The 18,644-nt window shown below is 41.8% G+C and overlaps 7 protein-coding genes across 7 annotated transcripts; 1 reads left to right on the top strand and 6 right to left on the bottom strand.

Moving 5' to 3' along the window:
* Positions 1–67: 67 nt before the first annotated feature.
* Positions 68–3,729, bottom strand: ATC70_005254 (uncharacterized protein; the record flags this gene model as incomplete). Its single annotated transcript, XM_064824550.1, has 10 exons — positions 68–358; positions 418–858; positions 925–1,189; positions 1,253–2,628; positions 2,685–2,735; positions 2,795–2,832; positions 2,900–3,034; positions 3,101–3,155; positions 3,216–3,229; positions 3,306–3,729. The coding sequence occupies 10 exons, from the start codon at positions 3,727–3,729 to the stop codon at positions 68–70; spliced, it is 3,090 nt and encodes a 1,029-aa protein (XP_064677486.1).
* A 1,579-nt stretch (positions 3,730–5,308) lies between these two features.
* On the bottom strand, positions 5,309–6,733 carry ATC70_005253 (uncharacterized protein; the record flags this gene model as incomplete). Its single annotated transcript, XM_064824549.1, has 4 exons — positions 5,309–5,758; positions 5,815–5,857; positions 5,916–6,272; positions 6,336–6,733. 4 exons carry the CDS (start codon positions 6,731–6,733, stop codon positions 5,309–5,311), a joined length of 1,248 nt encoding a protein of 415 aa, XP_064677485.1.
* Positions 6,734–8,651: 1,918 nt separating this feature from the next.
* ATC70_005252 (uncharacterized protein) lies at positions 8,652–10,528 on the top strand (the record flags this gene model as incomplete). The annotated part of the gene is made up of 4 exons (XM_064824548.1): positions 8,652–8,717; positions 8,774–9,001; positions 9,120–9,609; positions 9,669–10,528. The coding sequence occupies 4 exons, from the start codon at positions 8,652–8,654 to the stop codon at positions 10,526–10,528; spliced, it is 1,644 nt and encodes a 547-aa protein (XP_064677484.1).
* A 149-nt stretch (positions 10,529–10,677) lies between these two features.
* On the bottom strand, positions 10,678–11,289 carry ATC70_005251 (uncharacterized protein; the record flags this gene model as incomplete). The annotated part of the gene is made up of 4 exons (XM_064824547.1): positions 10,678–10,788; positions 10,851–10,946; positions 11,021–11,172; positions 11,229–11,289. 4 exons carry the CDS (start codon positions 11,287–11,289, stop codon positions 10,678–10,680), a joined length of 420 nt encoding a protein of 139 aa, XP_064677483.1.
* Positions 11,290–11,683: 394 nt separating this feature from the next.
* ATC70_005250 (uncharacterized protein) lies at positions 11,684–13,595 on the bottom strand (the record flags this gene model as incomplete). The annotated part of the gene is made up of 5 exons (XM_064824546.1): positions 11,684–12,276; positions 12,353–12,414; positions 12,476–12,614; positions 12,682–13,206; positions 13,268–13,595. 5 exons carry the CDS (start codon positions 13,593–13,595, stop codon positions 11,684–11,686), a joined length of 1,647 nt encoding a protein of 548 aa, XP_064677482.1.
* Positions 13,596–14,158: 563 nt separating this feature from the next.
* On the bottom strand, positions 14,159–15,555 carry ATC70_005249 (uncharacterized protein; the record flags this gene model as incomplete). The annotated part of the gene is made up of 4 exons (XM_064824545.1): positions 14,159–14,618; positions 14,685–15,027; positions 15,091–15,405; positions 15,474–15,555. 4 exons carry the CDS (start codon positions 15,553–15,555, stop codon positions 14,159–14,161), a joined length of 1,200 nt encoding a protein of 399 aa, XP_064677481.1.
* A 1,301-nt stretch (positions 15,556–16,856) lies between these two features.
* Positions 16,857–18,450, bottom strand: ATC70_005248 (uncharacterized protein; the record flags this gene model as incomplete). Its single annotated transcript, XM_064824544.1, has 3 exons — positions 16,857–17,443; positions 17,578–17,778; positions 17,838–18,450. The coding sequence occupies 3 exons, from the start codon at positions 18,448–18,450 to the stop codon at positions 16,857–16,859; spliced, it is 1,401 nt and encodes a 466-aa protein (XP_064677480.1).
* Between the last annotated feature and the right edge of the window lie 194 nt (positions 18,451–18,644).

The raw sequence follows: 18,644 nt of genomic DNA, 5'->3' as shown, positions 1-18,644 counted from the left end.
CTGATGGCATAAGCGATTTGCCATCGCATTCAAAGTCAGAGGGGTGGGGGGGGGGGAAGGCAACACATTAAGCGTTCAACAATAGCCATTGCTGAGGATCTTCCACGCCTACCAGGTTCTCTATGCATTCCATGGCTTCAGCCAGCTCGCCCGAGAATGTAAATGAATTGACGGCAAAGGCACAGTAACTGGGAAACGTATCGTTGTCCAAGTTCTCGGGATATCTGGTAATCGCTTGACTCATCCTGCGAGCAAGACGAAGTCGTAATTCAGTAGGAGAGAGCATAAATGGCGGTAATGCCATTTTAGAGGCGAGTGTTGCGGATAAAAGTTTCATGATGGATAAGATGGAAGCAAGCTAAATCATCAGGGCCAGAATCAGCCTCTATGTCACATCTTCCTGAGCAAATCACTTACATATTCCATTCTCTCCTCTTCAATCACTTGCACTAATTTACGCTTCCATGCCTTGTCAATGGATCGAGAAGCAAATGCCATGCCTTGCAATAAATCAGCCATATTATCCAACTTTTCCACAAGTTTGGTATATTCTTCTACAGGGAATTTGCCTCGCAATGGAGGCTCCAGCTTGGTGATTTTGAGATAGGTTTGTTCGTCTGCAATCTGTCGTCGAATACCCAATGCTAGTTTACGGAAAGCTTTGCGTTGACCAGGCGTGGGCTCAGCGTCCGTTCCCTTGGTTGCTAGAATGTCACTCACAAGAATGCCGTATAATTTGCTGAGGTCATGCATGGTGCGAGAGATACGCTTACGCAGTTCTACTCTGCCTGTAACAGCCTTGGGGAAAACGGCTAATATAGCTGCTGCTGCAACGCCAATGATCACTAGCAACATGCGCTACAAAGGCAAAGCATGTGTTATTTCGCGTTGATTGTGACATACTATATATCAGCAACCACGTACCTTGCCAGCCACAATTTCCACAGAATCAAAGGTAGGAGCACCGCTCACCACATAGGTATACTCCATGACCACAACCAGAATCAATGTAATCTGTGTCATGATGGCCACAATGTTCATGATTTGGCTAGTAAAGAAAATGTAATACAGGGGCATCATGACAACGAACATCAATACCGACAGGCCATAAGGATTGCCTCTTGTAATCTCCCATACGACGATACCTGCAACGCCCCCCAACACGGTGCCAAGCACTCTCAGAATGACACTATGCACAACACACTGATATTAGCACTGCGACTCCATGTAGCATACTTTGTGATATACTTGCGTGAAAAAGAACATGCCGGCCATGGGAAACATCCACAGCATCAAGGTGATAGTAGCCCATTGACCTCTCCAAGCGAAAAACCACGTAGCACTCGAGGCAAGAAAAGCGGGCAGTGACAACAGAGTAAAACCAGCAGACGTCTTGAACGCAAATATAGCGTCTACACTCTTTGCCCAGTTGACAATGTGATATACCTTGTAAAAAAAGTTCTCCGATGCCGTTTCAGGAGGGTTGACATCAGGGTCTCGAGGATAGGCCTTGCCTTGACGGTTTCTGCGACACACCAGTTCCATGTCATCGTCTCTTTCGACATTATCAGGTCGTGTCATGGTTTGAGATAGCGTTAAATCATTGACCATACCACCAGCACCTGTACCGCCTGTTTCAGGACCACTGGTTGCAGTGCCTACTTGACCGCCTAAATTGGCACTGACGCTCAACGACCTGAACCATTTGCGTAGCTTGAGATGAGGAAACCACAGTCTGCGGCTGGTGCGAGTGGCTTCAATGCTTTCGACACAGGCCACCAAGGATCGCAGCTGAAGGGCATGTTCCATCAGATTGTATTGAAACAAGTAGATGATCTGCAGTAACCCATTGAAGCGTTCCTCAAACTTGTCAGCTCCAGGCTCAATAAAGATGTGCGACGTCTTTTTGCTTTCCGTCTCGTACTTGTAAATGACTTGATCCAAACGCTCAGAGAGACTCTGAATACGTGTATGCCGTTGCTCTTCTTGTTGGATCGCCTTCTTGCTCTTGTAGTAGTCTCTGATAAAGATACGAGGAAAGGGCCAAAAGAGGCTGCTCATCAAAGACCGAGGTTTGCCTGAAAACTTCATTAGCCGTTCATTGCACTCGCCCAGCGTCATGACACAGGTGTCTGTCAGTTCCTGGCTGACTTTACGCAGCTCTTCCAATCCTAACAAAAACTCCTTCTTGTGTTCACTTTGATCGTCTGCTACAGCAGCGGCAAAATAAGGTTGCTTGACTTGTTCCAGTCGCTCTGCTTTGGTGATGAGACTGAGACCAATGCCATGCAAGGGTGAACGCATAGTTTTGACAAGTCGAGTAATGCTGTTAATGTCGTCATGGGCGAGTCGGTTGAATAGAATCTCTCGCTGTACTTCACGCTTGCAATCAATCAACTTGAGAATGCTGTTCTGCAGACGTGCGTGCAGTGAGGGCAATGTCATGGCTTCAGGACTGGTCGTGATGGAGAGGAATGCATTTGAGTGTTCTTGAAAGAAGCTGTTGTATTCTTTGAGCGATACGTTGAGAATGGACATGTACTTGGTAATACTGTCATCGGGCCATATCAGCACATCCACAGCTAATGCAATGCCAGCAGATAATGCAATGGGAATCAAGAATGTATACTATAACGTTGCATTCAGTACACGAAATGTTTTGATTCTTCTGGAGTGTAACATACCACAATAACAGGCTGAAATCCTGGAGTGACAGCAGCTTGAGTCAAGGCAAACTATACAATTGAAATGGGGATCAATACAGTATCCATCATTCGCCTCGTATACAACTTACTGCAGCGATCATACTGGCAAAAATACAAGCAAAATTTGCTTTATCATCGAAAATAATGAGTACATACAAATGCAGCCTCTAGATCAATGCATTTAGAAACTCTACCTTGTGCAAACTTGTTACGGACATAGGTTAATCCGAATACACCTATGAACATAAAGACGGCTAAAACGGCGCTCGAGTTCGGCTGAACAGGAGTAGGGATTGCAGGATCACGAGCGAGGTTTCCAAGATACATGCCTATGCGAATCGATTGCACCATTAGAGATTTTGACCTCAATCTGCAGCGAATGATAATATACATACCCAACATGCACCAAGCAGATCCAACCAGTGCGCCAAGTAAACCTTGAATTGTAGCCTATAGAGAGTCTGTAAGTGAGATAATCCATGATTCTCTGCATTCACATAAACCGCTTACCTCTAATTGAACACCTATTGTTGTAAATCAAACCCCCCCAAGTATGAAATTAATGATGATTTAGGCACAATCTAATGACTATACACATACCCAGTGGACGGATAGGAAAATGAAGAATAGTGCCAATAGGCACTAGAATGATACCTTGTCCTATCGCATTTCTAGTTGTATCCACAAATGCAATGATCAAAGCGATCAACACTGCAAACGATGCTTTGACAATGGCTCGCATCAACGGCACCGGTGGCATCTTGGCTTTGATTCTTTCAGCAAGCGTCTTTTTCTGTTCAATACCGTGTGTATTGGGTGGGATGTGTATACTACTTTCTCCTGATATTCTAGGTTGGATGTTGGCTGTCATATCATCATCATCATCATCATCATCATCATCATGTTTGTAGACGTTGCGAGCACTCAAATGATCTGCTGTATTGCTCAAAGATGCTTCATCCAATTGAGCTGTGGTTGCATATGATCTCTTGGATGTCTGTTGAGATAATTCTATATTTTCCATGTCTATTGTTCATGTACCAAAAAATAATAATAAAAAAAAAAAAGAAGGAAAAAAGAAAAAAGAAGTTCTTTTTATAGGCTTGGGATGAAAGGAAAGATGCATTGATGTGACTCTTTGAAACCCACACAGAAGCTCAATCTCTCAAACTCGTTTGCTTACTGTCATCATCTATTGTTACATGTTGCACAACATATTAGCATTACTTTTTCCTCTCTGAAATTAATCATCCTATTTACAAATATTCATTATTTATAGCTTAGATCCAGTTCAAAATGATTTAAAATTGGGATTCTTGACCGAAAATGATGCTAATTATGTTCATTTCCCCATGTACCACACAAAACGACATCTGAGTGTACATGCAGCTTGAAATGTCTGATTTGACTCGGGAGAGACATCTTTAAAAGTCAAATTTTTAATGTAAAAGTGCACTTTACATTGATTTAAAACTAAAAGTGTGCTTCTGAACCATGTTCATATCTTTGAATTGCCAGGATATGGCCCAGATGAATGCATTTGGGCTGCTCATGCCAGCCAACAAAACTATAAATCAGCGACTTGAATGACACTTTATGCGTGATCTAGACGTTCTGAAGGCCTCGGAAACACACCCAAACCGTTTCTCTAATCCCACTGCATCTGTCTGATGCATTATCCCAGTTTTTTTTTTTTTTTTGTCAATGATTTTCGACCGATTTCGCCTTGCTACTACAAGGGAAAATAGGCCGGTTTTTTAGGATAGCCATTTTCACCTCCAAAACGGCACTTTTTTTATTATGATGTTCCTAAGCTCGAAATAACCGCCATCCTTTAAAGTTTTAGTTGCACCAACAACCAAGTTTATTTTTGTTGAAAAATATGGAGTTTTTAACGAAAAACGGTGTATTAAAGAGTCAATTTTTCTCATTGAGTTTGAGTGCAGTTGCTACAAAAGTTGTTCTGTCAGTTCCACCATTAAAAACTGCACAATTAGCAATAAGGAAATTACTTGTACTTACTAGACAGTTTCTCGAGAAATTTACGAAAACGTGCTACGAGAGGGGTCAAAATGGCAATCTGGATCCAACCAGCTGTCCTATGCGCGGAAATTGAATTTCGTTTGAGAAGACAGTGGCACGCTTTGGTCAGTGCTGGCTCATGATTTTTACCAAGATTTCAACATCTCTGATTGCTCTCAGCAGTTTTCATATGAAAATACGTTGATATAAACAGGTGATGTCCCTTGTTGTAAGAAAAATCTTGAAACAAAAGGAATTATAGACCTTTTTCGAGCTTTGCACGCCTCTGAAAGAGAGCGATGTAAAAGCATTTTAAACATTGACAGGACGCCATGGCACTAGCATGCTTCGTGGTGTCGGCACGTATAAAAATGAAGCAAGCCAGCAATTTTGCGAGCAGTAAATCTTTCCATTAAATCAAACGGCCTAAACGGCAAGTAAAACCGTGTGCCTAGATCTAGATATACAATATACCCTCTATTTTGGTAACAAATTCGTGCCTGACATGTGTAAAGACAACACTATAGGTTTATTAAAATCACGTTCTTTTTCTGTTATAAACTTTCTGCATTTCTCACTATTTATTTTGCGTTTTGCTTTCTCATGATTTCATTGTAGAGTAATCTATTCCATTCATCGACAGGGCCAGGTATACAGGTATGCAAGCAATCTGCATCAGGTTTTGAATGAGCATCGCCTCTCTTATTTGACATGTCGGCAATGTCAAACAAAGCAAATCGGTCATCTTGACTGTGTAATAGCTCTTTCCAAATGTTATCAAACTCGTGGAACAGATGCCATTCGTATTCGCCTGTTTTACCAGACGGCGCTAATGGGTTCTCTTGGGGCTCTTTGTATTGTGAGCACTGAACATGGCCATAAGGTGTGGTTCGAATCCATACTTTCTGATGAGGCTTGACATGCTGATCCAAGTAAGCAATGACTGATGTCATGGCTGTCTTGAATGCATCCAACAATTCTTGTTCATTTGTATTAGGTCCCCATTGAAGATTGGGATGCCAGTGAGGCCCCTGAAAGACAAGGTGAGTACAACTTTAAGATTGCTGTGGTTTGTTCTGCAACTTACTGTGTTGATGATGATATAGTCGAACTTTGACAGGGCATGCACCCTACACGTTGAATCGGATGTTATAAACGGCTCTTATTACTCACTTAAACTCGTCTTACCAAGGGTAATTCTCACCACGACCCAACTGTGTGCCTACGGGCTCAAAGGGGCTGATCACCTTAAAATCATCCAAGCGAAGCAAATAATCAGATCGGATGTAGGCCATGGCTGCTGTGTCCCTGTTTTCTGGTGCCTTTTCGTTGACTCGGATTTTTGTGTTGCCACCGTTCAAATCAGATTTAGCTGGATGTCGATTAGGAAAGTGTTCTCCTAGCAAACATCCTAGACTCTCAAATTGTAACTGTGTAATAGAATCGCCAACGAACAGCACTGGATGATCGGTAAGGTGATCTGCCAATTTCTTTGTGTTAAATTCTAGCATCTGACACTGATTTGGTTGCCATCTATAATCCATACTACATATACGAATGATGAGTATATCATGGTATGTTGATTACGATAATGTTGTCTAATGTTACATTTTCTTGGCTCGTAATATTTCATCGCCGCCTCGTCGAAAGCATCTGTGAGCAAACTTCTTGATGCAGTGATAGCCTGCTACTCGAGCAATATCAGCTCCTGAAAAGGGCTCCTCTAGCTGAACGGGGTCATACACCCATTTTCCATCGTTGAACGTCTCTGATGTACACATGCTTTCGGTAGTGTGGTTTGTGTTGGTTTTGCTGTTGGGAGCTTGTTGCGGTGCTGGCGATTTTGGATTTTCTATATTCTTCATTGACGGGTTTAAGGAGCTGGGAGCTTTGTACACAGTGATCCAGAGGACAATGCAGCCCACTAGTGCAGCTATATACACATACTTGATATTGGAAGCGTTGTCCCTTCGCACTGTAACTGATGGTGATGCTAAAGAAACCATGTGTCTGTTGATGATGATTCTTGGGATCGATCAAGAAGTAAGAAGAAATGAGAAGAAGAGCAAGGGATTCTCGAAAGGAGAGTGAAATAAATCCAAGTTGATGGCATTTCTTGTTTCCTATTTAAGTTACATGGAGGCAAATTGATCTCTTAGCACATCAGACATTAAACGCAAATTAAATGAACTGATTGAAACCTTGAAATGTTTATATTTGACGCAATAAAGTAATTAACCACATATCAAGTAGTTTCAAGGGGTGTATAGAAAGGTCAAGAAAGAGCATAGCCATTTGCTTGGGCAATCATGATTTGTTTGCATTTCTGGATATACAAATGAATCCTTCCCACATGTCCTTTTATTCAATAAGTTTGTATCACTTTATAAAACTCAACTGGAGCGACGATCAAATCATTCCACAACAAAACAGAGTAACGCTACACAAGGAAGTGCTTCTGTGCATCTGTCGAACCAACTCTGTGTTGGACAGTTGCTCAATCTTTAGTTAATGTTGCCCAGCGTGAGAAGCATTTCATCTTTTATGCTATCCAGTTCAATTCGTACCAGACATGGTAATAACAACCGCATTCATCCAAACCATGACTTGTAGTAGTTCAAAATTACGTAGCGCACATGAACGCTTGAGCCATCTTGATAAGACATGCTGTATCCCAGACTCTCTTACAACCAATCACAGTTTTTCTGGTTGCCATGTAGTAAAGTAAATATGATTATACCGATGAAAGATTCTTTCCATCGAATTTTGTATACAAGCAATGTCTGTCATTAACATGAAGAGATTAGAGCCAAGTAGTTGCTGGCTTCTGAAGAGCAGGAATGGTCCAATATCTTACGGCAAGCTTCAAGCGCTACGCGACAATCTTATTACAGAAGCTGACAGCGATTGTATCTACTCAAATTATCGAGAGGAATCATAACGTCGGTTGATCCGAACTGAAAGGCACCAGTTGGACGCTACAATTGCCCCTGAGCCCATGTTTAACGCCCAGACGAGCGCCGTCAATTGTTTGATCTGGATATCTCTTCATACCTTTTGACATTTGAGCATCGCTCGCCGTAAATTCATGGGCTATTGATATTTGCTCAATGCAAATGACATTAAGATTTCAAGTTGGTTGGGTGCTGCAAGTTGATTTTCTTTTAAATTTCAATATAGATCTTGGATACTATCAAACAAGACTCAATGGCATCCACGCCTAGAAATTGTTCGATTTGGAGCATGCAATGCCAGCCTTAAAATTGCGTGGTGATGAATTAGAATAAGTATGCCCATATATAAAATTAGAATGAATCGATTTTTGGAGGCAATTTTGCCGAGTAAACAGTATAGCATGCGTCCTCCATGTTTTTTTTTTTTTTTCATATTGATGCTTGACCACATCTTGAAATTTCAGATGACATACATCCAAATATACATTTGAAAGCGTTATAGGCTATGTCCCACATGGCAATGGTACGTTTCTTCTTCAGAGTTGCTTTTCCAATTGAAGCATTGATCAAGAACATCATGACATGTGCCTCCTCCCATCTATATGAAAGCCCTTCCAAATGTGATACATCTATACAAGACTACGCTTTACATTGGCATTCACATTGCTGTAGCTAATTGACAATAGACAACGCCCTGCTGATCAGATAGATGCCTTGCTAGGCCAGCCATCGTGATCCAATGGCCAACATGTACTATAAGCCGTAAGCGGGTTCACTAGCTCACGATATGGCGTATCGTAGTAGAGTCACAACAGGGCCCTCCCCCCTCACTTTGAGCAAAGAACGGAATCTAAATTCGCAATACGCACCACCCTTCCCCCAGTTTTCAGCTTTGTTTTGATTTTATTTCTCTTTCTTTTTTATATTTTCAACCCCTCTCCCCTAGTTTATCATTAACAGGAAACTAAATATGTTGAGAAACGCTACTCGTCTTGCACGCCCCACCTTGGCTGCTTTCGCCAGATCCACTCCTGCCGTAAGAACATGCAAAGAATCAGCTCAATAGACTCCATATCATTAACATTCTTCTAGCGTCTCAACCTCGGTGCTGCTTCTGTTGCTATGAGAACTTATGCTTCTGCTAAGCCCTCTACCTCTGAAGTTTCTTCTATCCTCGAGCAACGCATCCTTGGTGCCAACTCCGAGGTTGACCTCCAAGAAACTGGCCGTGTCTTGTCCATTGGTGATGGTATTGCCCGTGTTTACGGTTTGAAGAACTGTCAAGCTGAAGAAATGGTTGAGTTCTCCAGTGGCCTCAAGGTAATTAACATGAGGATAAGCAAGAGAAGGAGATTGGAAGAGAGAGAGAGAGAGGGAGAGAGAGGAGTCTTGGAAGGATAAATGGCAGAGAAATTGACACTTGATATGTAATATGTAGGGTATGGCCCTTAACTTGGAAGCTGATAACGTCGGTATTGTCGTTTTCGGTAACGATCGTTTGATCAAGGAAGGTGATACTGTCAAGCGTACTGGTGCCATTGTTGATGTCCCCATTGGTCCTGGTATCCTTGGTCGTGTTGTCGATGCCCTTGGTAACCCCATTGATGGTAAGGGTCCTCTTGACACTGTTGGCCGTTCTCGTGTCCAAGTCAAGGCTCCCGGTATTTTGCCTCGTCACTCTGTCAACGAGCCTATGCAAACCGGTATCAAGTCTGTTGATTCCATGGTCCCTATCGGTCGTGGTCAACGTGAATTGATTATTGGTGATCGTCAAACTGGTAAGACTGCCGTCGCTCTCGATACCATCTTGAACCAAAAGAACTGGAACAACGGTTCTGATGAAGCCAAGAAGTTGTACTGTATCTATGTTGCTGTCGGTCAAAAGCGTTCTACTGTTGCTCAACTTGTCAGAACTCTCGAAGAGAATGGTAACTATAAAGCGTGTTGGATGAGAAATAGATCGTGTGTATTGACAGGCTTGAATTAGATGCCATGAAGTACACCATTGTCGTTGCTGCTACTGCCTCTGAAGCCGCTCCTCTCCAATATCTTGCTCCTTTCTCTGGTGCTGCCTTTGGTGAATGGTTCCGTGACAACGGTCGCCACTCTTTGATCATCTATGACGATTTGTCCAAGCAAGCTGTCGCTTACCGTCAAATGTCTCTCTTGCTTCGTCGTCCTCCCGGTCGTGAAGCTTACCCTGGTGATGTCTTCTATCTTCACTCTCGTCTTTTGGAACGTGCTGCCAAGATGAACAAGAGCTTCGGTTACGGTTCCATGACCGCTCTTCCCATTATTGAAACCCAAGGTGGTGATGTTTCTGCTTATATTCCCACTAACGTTATTTCCATTACTGATGGTCAAATTTTCTTGGAAGCCGAACTCTTCTTCAAGGGTATTCGTCCTGCTATTAACGTTGGTCTTTCCGTCTCTCGTGTCGGTTCCGCTGCTCAAACCAAGGCCATGAAGCAAGTTGCTGGTTCCATGAAGCTCTTCTTGGCCCAATATCGTGAAGTTGCCGCTTTCGCCCAATTCGGTTCTGATTTGGATGCCTCCACTCAATTCTTGTTGAACCGTGGTGCCCGTCTTACTGAATTGTTGAAGCAACCTCAATACTCTCCTTTGTCTATCCAAGCTCAAGTTCCTATCATCTTTGCTGGTGTCAACGGTTATCTCGATAAGATCCCCGTTAACAAGGTTGTTGATTGGGAAAAGGACTTCATTAGCCACGTTGCTACTCAACACAGCGATATCCTCGAGGAAATCCGTGCCAAGGGTGTCCTCTCCAAGGAACTCGAGACCAAGCTCCGTGATGTCTGTGATAACCATGCCAAGGGTTTCTATTAAGTTATATTGAACTAACAAATGCTTTTTTTTTTCCTTTCCTCAACTCTAAACTACCTTTATTATTAAAAAATCATCAAAAAGAGAAAATATTCTACAAATCATTAAAGATCTATTTGTGTCATCCCTATTTTACATTTCATTTTTTTTTATTATTTCTCTAAGGAAGTAACATCAAAAGCTCTGCATTTGTTCTTGAACACTTGTAAGGTACGTTCTCTAATAATTTCCTCTACATATCGCTCGTTGGAGACGGATTGACGCTGTTAAATCAAAGTTGAATCAGCAAACATCTTTGCTTTGCCATCAAGTATGAGTACATTACCATGGATTCTTGGGTGAAAATACTGTTCTTGATGTCGAAATCATCGGGATCCTCTTGCAACTTTTTGTTCTTTTTGTCAAGATCCTCATCCATCAACTGATGTCCACAGCATTGTTAAAGACGCACGCACACACACACACACGTAAAATCTTCAATGTCAATTTACATACCTTGAGACAGTAATCAATGGCCTGATCACGTTGTGCATATGCTTCAGACATTTGCTTGAAGAATTCTCCACATACACCTTCGGCTTGTGTCGAGGTGGAGTTGAGTCTGTTGATAATGTTATCATCTACTTTACGGAATTCCTTCATAAAGTCTATCATGACTATTAGACAACGCACATTGTATAGGACGTATTTGCTGCTATTTTACCTTTGAAGAAGGAAAAGTTGAAACAAATGGAGGGAGTGAGTTCTCTTTTAGCGGTGGACATGGCTGATAGTATTTGACAGAAGAAGAAAAAAATGCAAAAGAAGGAATTTTCAAACCAGGCAAGGGTGATTGCAACTTGCCTGGCATTTTCACTTCGGGAAATGAAAGATGGAGTCTTCCTCAGTCTACTGGAAAGGGGTAGCCATCCAGATGACATTCAATAAAAAAGTAACTGTGTTTTCATTACTGCTGCTGCTGTATTCCAGGTTATTTAGTAAATCAGTCAGTTGCATGATACTACTGCTGCACAAGGGTAAACTTGGCGTCTTTTGCTTGATAGTTGGCAACCATTCATCATAGTTTGAATTTCTAATCATGCTATGCATGCCAAATCATGTGAGTTTTTACACAGAGAAACTAGTATTACATTTTATTTATTAAAGACAAAGATTATATTACAGACGAGCCTTAGCAGCAATTTCCTTTTGCTCCTTCTTCACCCAATCCTTCACTTGACGTCTAAGGATCTTTCCACTAGGACTCTTGGGAATAACATCGACAAACTTGACACCACCACGAAGCTTCTTATAGTTGGTGACATTGGATGCCACATACTCGTCAATAAGCTTGGCAGTTTTATCACTCTTTTCGACAGAAGGTTGAAGAACCACATAGGCTCGAGGAATCTCGGTTGCTTGGGACTCATCGTATAGACCGACAACACAGCAATCAGCAATGATATCAAGACCCATAAGAATGGCTTCTAATTCAGCAGGAGCCACTTGATAACCCTTATACTTGATGAGCTCCTTGATACGGTCCAAAATGAAGAATTCGCCAGTCTTGGAGTCGTATTTGCCAACATCACCTGTGCGCATCCAACCGTCTTGTGTGAAAGTCTCAGCATTGGCCTTGTCGTTGTTGAAGTAGCCCTTCATGATACTAGGCCCACGGAACAGGAATTCACCCTCTTCATCATCACCCAACTCTTGACCCTTTTCATTGACAATCTTACATTCCATGTTTGCACTTAAAATACCAATGGAGCCTATTGCATTTTGCGTGAGAATTCGTATTACCTAAACTGTGGACATTATGCCTTTTTTTCAGGGCAATTTCCTTACCTGGAACACCACCTTCAAGACTTTGGGAAATTACACCAGAAGTAGTTTCTGTCATACCGTAACTATAATGTCGGTTAAAATCCACTCCCGTTTTTTCAACATCACAACAAATAAATAACTTACCCTTGCTTCAATTGAGCAGGAATACGTTTGGCAAGAGCCTCAATGTGCTCTCTGCTCAAAGGGGCGGCGCCACAACCCAAGAGTCGAATGGTGCTTAAGTCGTATTTAGCGACAACAGGGTGTTTAGCGAGCAAAACAGCTATATATATATATATGCAAACATCAGATTTCCCATTTTCTGGATATTCCGCACAAGTAAAACCTACCGACTGGAGGGACAATACTGGCCAGTGTCACCTTATACTTTTCAACCAATTTACACAATAGCTCCAAATCGAATCTTGCCATGATAACTACAGGAATGACCTTGTAAAAGGCATTCAGCACTAGACTTGTTAAACCATAGATGTGATAGAATGGGAGGAAACCAAGAATAACATCATCGTCATGGCGGTCTTCCTCTGGCTCAGCATTGATTGTTTGAACGACTTGAGCAATAAAGTTCTTGTGAGTCAACATGACACCCTTGGCGAGGCCTGTAGTGCCACTGGAATAACAGATGAATGCGGTATCATTGTAACCATCAATGCCTTGGAGAGGAGTGTTTACAGGCTTGTTACCAGACAATGAGCTATAGGGGCGACATCCTTCAACTTCTTTATCACCAAACAAGAAGATGCGACTACGAGGAAGGCCAATCTTATCGGTGATCTTCAACAAGACAGGCAACAATCCAGGCACAGTAACAAGAGCACTGGCTTGACAATTGGTGATTTGATGCTCGAATTCGGCTAGATCACGATGTATTTAGAGTCTCCCTCGGATATTTTGATATTCTACAGTGATACTTACCTTCAGTGTATGCAGGATTGCCGGGAGAAATGGTGCATTTAGCACCAAGAAGAGAGAGATAGAGAATAACATGGTCGTATTGATTAGGAGCAAAGACAGCGACAGTATCGCCCTTCTTCAATCCAACATTCTCGGTCCAGCCGTTTGCCATGTAACTTGCTCTTTCGCGGATTTGATTCCAAGTGAGTGTTCTGCCAGTTTCTCCATCAATGGTAACGGGTTTATTCAAGTCTTTGGTTTGGTTGAATTCATTCGAGTTGAAGAGAAATGAATAAAGGTCGATGTTGGGAACAGGAATAGATGGAACAGTAGCTTTGTAAATGACCATTGTATGTTGTGAAAAATTAGAGAAAAAGAGAGAAAAAAAGAGAGATCTTGTGATGTACACAGGATTTCATCCACATTTTTATATAAACCTTTTTTTTTTCAGGCTAAAGAAGTTGAACGATCAAAGATTAGTGGTAAAGATTTTAATCAGTGGGAAAACCGTTAGTAATCCGTATGTAAATGCGGGGAAATGTATGTTTATTTCATCCCAAACTACAGAACACGCTGACTTGCCCATTAAATAGCCGCCTTCTGTGGGGCTGTATCACGAATATCTCTGTTTTTTTCCCACTTTAAATTTGATTTCATAATGGGATTTTGGCTTCTTTATTGTCCTGGACCGATGACACCTCTCACATTTCAATAACACGACAGTCTTAAATGACTAGCCCTGAAATTAAGGTACAAGACAAACATGCCTGTCAAAATATTGCCATCAACGGCTATATCAAATTGGATCTCCATGAGTTTAATTCAAGTGCAATTACCCAATAATCAATTCACTTTAGCCAAAAGTCTTTAATTTATCCATACACTTATGTCATGGCAGAAGCAAACTTATCTTTATTGCTGTTCAAGATAGCCTTGCAAAACACTGCCGGCTAAATCTCCCAATTTCTCAACGGTATATCCGCCCTCTTGCACAAACAAGACTGGACGATGCTTTGTACCAGTACAAGTCTTGAATAGTGCGCCCATCTTCTTGTATGTGTTCATGTCTTGAAGACCCTTCATGCCAGCGATAGGATCCTCAAACCATGTGTCCAAACCCATAGATACAATGACAATATCAGCACCAAAATCAACGACACTCTGATTGTTCAGCGCACCCTCAAGATGTTGGAGATAGATGCTGTCAGTGGTAACTGTGGGATCAAGGGGTATGTTGAGATTGTAACCTTTACCAGCACCCTGACCTGTCTCTTCAGCAGACCCAGTAAAGAAGGGATAATTAGGAGCACCATGAAGTGAAATGTAAAAGACAGAAGGATCCTCGTAAAAGATATCTTGGGTACCATTACCACTATTAAATGTGAGCATCGTCATTAGAAAGTTCAGGAAAAGGATAGGTCTTTGCTGTGGAACTTACTGATGGTAGTCAATGTCAACAATCAGGATCTTTTTTTTGTCTTTGCTTGTGCCCACACTGAATCGTCTGTTGCGAACTGCTTCCAAATCGAATCCATATGGCTTTTTGGCATTGTTCATGTCCTCCAGCGTGTAGTTTTGCAAGAAACGAGCAACAACAGATGCATTGTTGATAAAGCAGTAACCAGCAGCCATATGGTCAGAAGCATGATGTCCAGGAGGTCTGCACAAGGCATAGATGGTTTCATTGTGGTCAGGAGATTGTTTAGCTGCAATCGCCTCTGTCAATCGATGGGCTGCAGACAAGACAACTTGGGCAGAGGAGTATGCAGCGCGCCATGTATCTGATGTGAAACCATATAAAAAGTCAGGGGAATGACAATCATGCTTTGTGTATATCTACTTACTTTGAACGAATGGCGTGGATACATCACCAACATAATAGCCCATTTTGCCACTGCAACTTTTCGAAGCATTTTTTCTAATAGTTTCATCACCTAACTTTCCAACAAAGGAGTGTTGAGAGAAGGTATCACCAATGCACATGTCCTTGGTGAGTCCTGAATCGACCCATTCTTGATAGATTGTCTCTAAAAAGTCAACATAATCTTTACGGTGTACATCCAAGATAGGGCCTAGAGAGTAATCATTGGGCTCCACCACCTCAAATTCGGAATGTTCGTCAATAAATTTTTTGATATTCACCAATCGCTTGGGAGATTCTATACATGAAGGAGCTTACATAAGCACCTGGCAACATAAGCTTTTTCAGGCACACGTTTATACTTGCCAACATAGGGTTTGATATGGCCCAGCGTTACCTCCATAGGAGGATTGTGTAAAAGCCCGTCATCACAATAAACCACTTGCATTTTGGATTGAGTCATTTTTTTCTTTGCTGTTGCCGAGTTGAAAGATGATACAGCAACTATTTTTCGCAAGTGGAAATATATATATATATATGCAAATCATAGAGCGGATCACATGATCGTGGTTGTGGATAGATATGCATATTATACTCACAACCTAAAGAGGAAATTTGTTTAGTCAAGCCCAAATGCCAGCTACAGATGACACAAAATAAGAGTAGAAAAGATCGTTTAAACTTATACGCGTAATCTGATTTCTGAACAAATTATGCGAAAAAGTTATTCCTTTCATGCGCTCATTTTTGTATATGCGAGTTTATATTCAAAGTATCACAAGCTATTTTGATTACGATGACAGCTTTGCATCTTACCTTAAGAAGTTTCGTATTTGTTGGCGCTTTTGGCATTGATTAAACCGTCAATATCTCAGAGCCTGCATTTGAAGCCAAATCAATCAGCTATTTTATACTGTAGTACTCTTTGGTGCACAACTTCCTTCTTACTAGCTTTAAATTATTCATTACATTCATGGTAACTGCTGTCTGGCAAGCAGCCGCCGCCAAAAATAATTCCAACTCAGAATCTTGGGCTACTCCAGATTGGTGTAATCCGGACAATAGATAGGCCGTGGGGCATAGGGTGTAGGTAGACCTAGGGAGTACAGAGAGTAGGGTGGTATATAGAATGTAGAAGTGTAATGGCTGTCAAATTTTAAGTCTTATTCATGCAGATTTATTTTCTGATCTCGCAAGTCCAATTTTTTTTTAGCAAATATTTATACTCTTTTGTAACATGCATATACCGTGTTGGAAACATCTTTTAGAAGACGCTCTGCTACGTCCAAATCCGAGGTGAGTACCTTCATTTGTTGTTGCTGCCAATTGTCAATATCCACGAGATATACAATCCCACCAATTGTTTTATAACACCTCGTATAAAAGTGTACACCATCAAAACTAGTCGAGTAGATTCTACCATGCAGTTTATATTTTACGGTCTGCGAATCGTGGATGTATGTTGGCATATAGACATTGTTTCCGGCTGTTCTGCCAAGGACAAAGTTTGCACCATCTTGTACGAACATGAGCTTAGGAAACTGATTGTCTTGAGGTAATGATCTGAAGGATGTAGAGACTCCATCACATCCTGGAGCGTTGCATCTTCCTTTTTAATGTTCCTCGAGCACCTTCTCTCTGAACTAGTCATTGAATTTCGTATCCAGTGCCGCTTCATTGAAAACCCCACGGCGATCTCTCAATTCATTAATGACGTTTGTCGGGAGCATGTAGATAAATGAGAAAAAGTCATCTCTCGCATACGCATGCGCTTTTTTCTACAGAGCAAGGCACTTTTCTTTCACATTGCAACGATGGAAATGTGCAAACCTTGCTGGCAAAGACACTCGACAAACGCTCCAATACCATGCTCGCCAAATCAAGAATATCACCCTGACGACCTTTTGGGAATGACTTAACCAGCTGACGAACACCAGAGACAAGCTTGTATTCTGTCATATTCCAAACAAAGTGCCTCACAGTAGAAGTAGCAGCACGGATACCAGAAGGTGATTGCTGAGAATATGATTCAAAAGCATTCATGAGTAGACAATCATAGGCGTTGTTTTCATCAGCGAAAGACATATCCACAAATGGAAGGACAGCATTGAACAGAAGCTCAAAAAACGCATCGATGAAGCAGGAGTTACTTTCGTTTGACACAATATAGGTGGGAACGGGCAGAGATGGGTGGCTGTCTGGATGGTTATTTTGATCATCTTTCACGAGCCACTGATATTTCTGCAAGAGAGATGTTCTTTTTTTGTGGCAACAGGAAGCCAGCAGCGGTAGATGAGTCGTTCTCAAGCGAAGGTTGATCTGCTGTTGTGGTTGAACTGCTTGCAATAGGTTCAATTGCTACTGATGCCAAAATCTCAGGGAGCATTGGGGGGAGAGGAAAGATCTATTATAGTAGCGGATGTAAACTTTTGAATGCTTTGTATAATAGGATCAATGTGCTTGCCATTACTTGCAAGACAGGATAAGTTCGAGGAAGACGAAGACAATGAGAAATCAGAATCAGTTGGTGCTCTCATCTTAGATGCAGTAGGCTCAGACTTGGTCTTCATTATTGACGAAGAGGAAGAAGAGGAAGATACAAGATCAATAACAGACGATTCGAAGCTCTCATCAGAGTTGACAACAACATCTTCGACAGAAACACCAGCACCTAATTATTTTTGACATGTTACAACATGAGCAAGTAAAAACCACTTAAAGTATCCGTACCTTTAAGCATATCCTTAATGTCGTTTTCTAGATTCTCGGTTATATGATATCTGTCGTCTACTTCACCGTTTTCACCATCACTATCTGAGAGTAGTTCAAGGAAGAATCTCTCATCGCTGATATTGCCATCTGCAATGTCATCAATCTTTGGACAATTCTGCTCTATTTCGATAACCTCATCCAAATGTTCGTTGATCGCAGCGTTCAAACCAGTGCCGCGAGTTTCTAGTTTCTTGGCCTTTTTACGCTTGCCATTCTCCTCATCACCAATGATTACTACTTGTTGCTTTCTCTTCTTGGATCCAAAGAGAGCAGCGTTGTTGTCTGGCGCACGGCCGTCCTTGATTTCGTAAAGAGTCGCGTACTTCTTTGCCGTTGTTTTCTTCTGATTGTTCCCGTAATGAGGACGAATGTTGTTCTCATACAAGTCCAACATCATCATGCCATGATATTCGGCTACCTGCAATAACAGTCGAAGACTGGTGGCAACAGGTTGTCTCTTCTCAAGCATCAGCTTGTAGAGCGCACTGTGGAATGCCTCAATCGCGTTGGACATGCGACTCTTGTGCTGTCTCAATTCCTTTTTCATCAATGACTTGCATCTGAAGATCATGCTTGATACGCCAGGCTGTAACCACCATTGCAGCCACTTTTTGCTATTGGGAAATTTAGAGAGAATCTCTTGGCCGGTACGGTAGAATTCAATTGAACTGCTGGTTGTACGGAAGCGATGAACTAGCTTCAAAAAACAGATCAATATCATCTGGCTTGACAACTTGATGATTGTTAGACAGCCGTCTGACTGAC

This window comes from Mucor velutinosus (assembly GCF_035048745.1).
Source record: "Mucor velutinosus strain NIH1002 chromosome Unknown tig00001542, whole genome shotgun sequence".
NCBI classification, from domain to species: Eukaryota; Fungi; Mucoromycota; class Mucoromycetes; order Mucorales; family Mucoraceae; genus Mucor; species Mucor velutinosus.
Note: the sequence above shows the minus strand (reverse complement) of the source record. Positions and strands in the feature narration are given on the sequence as shown.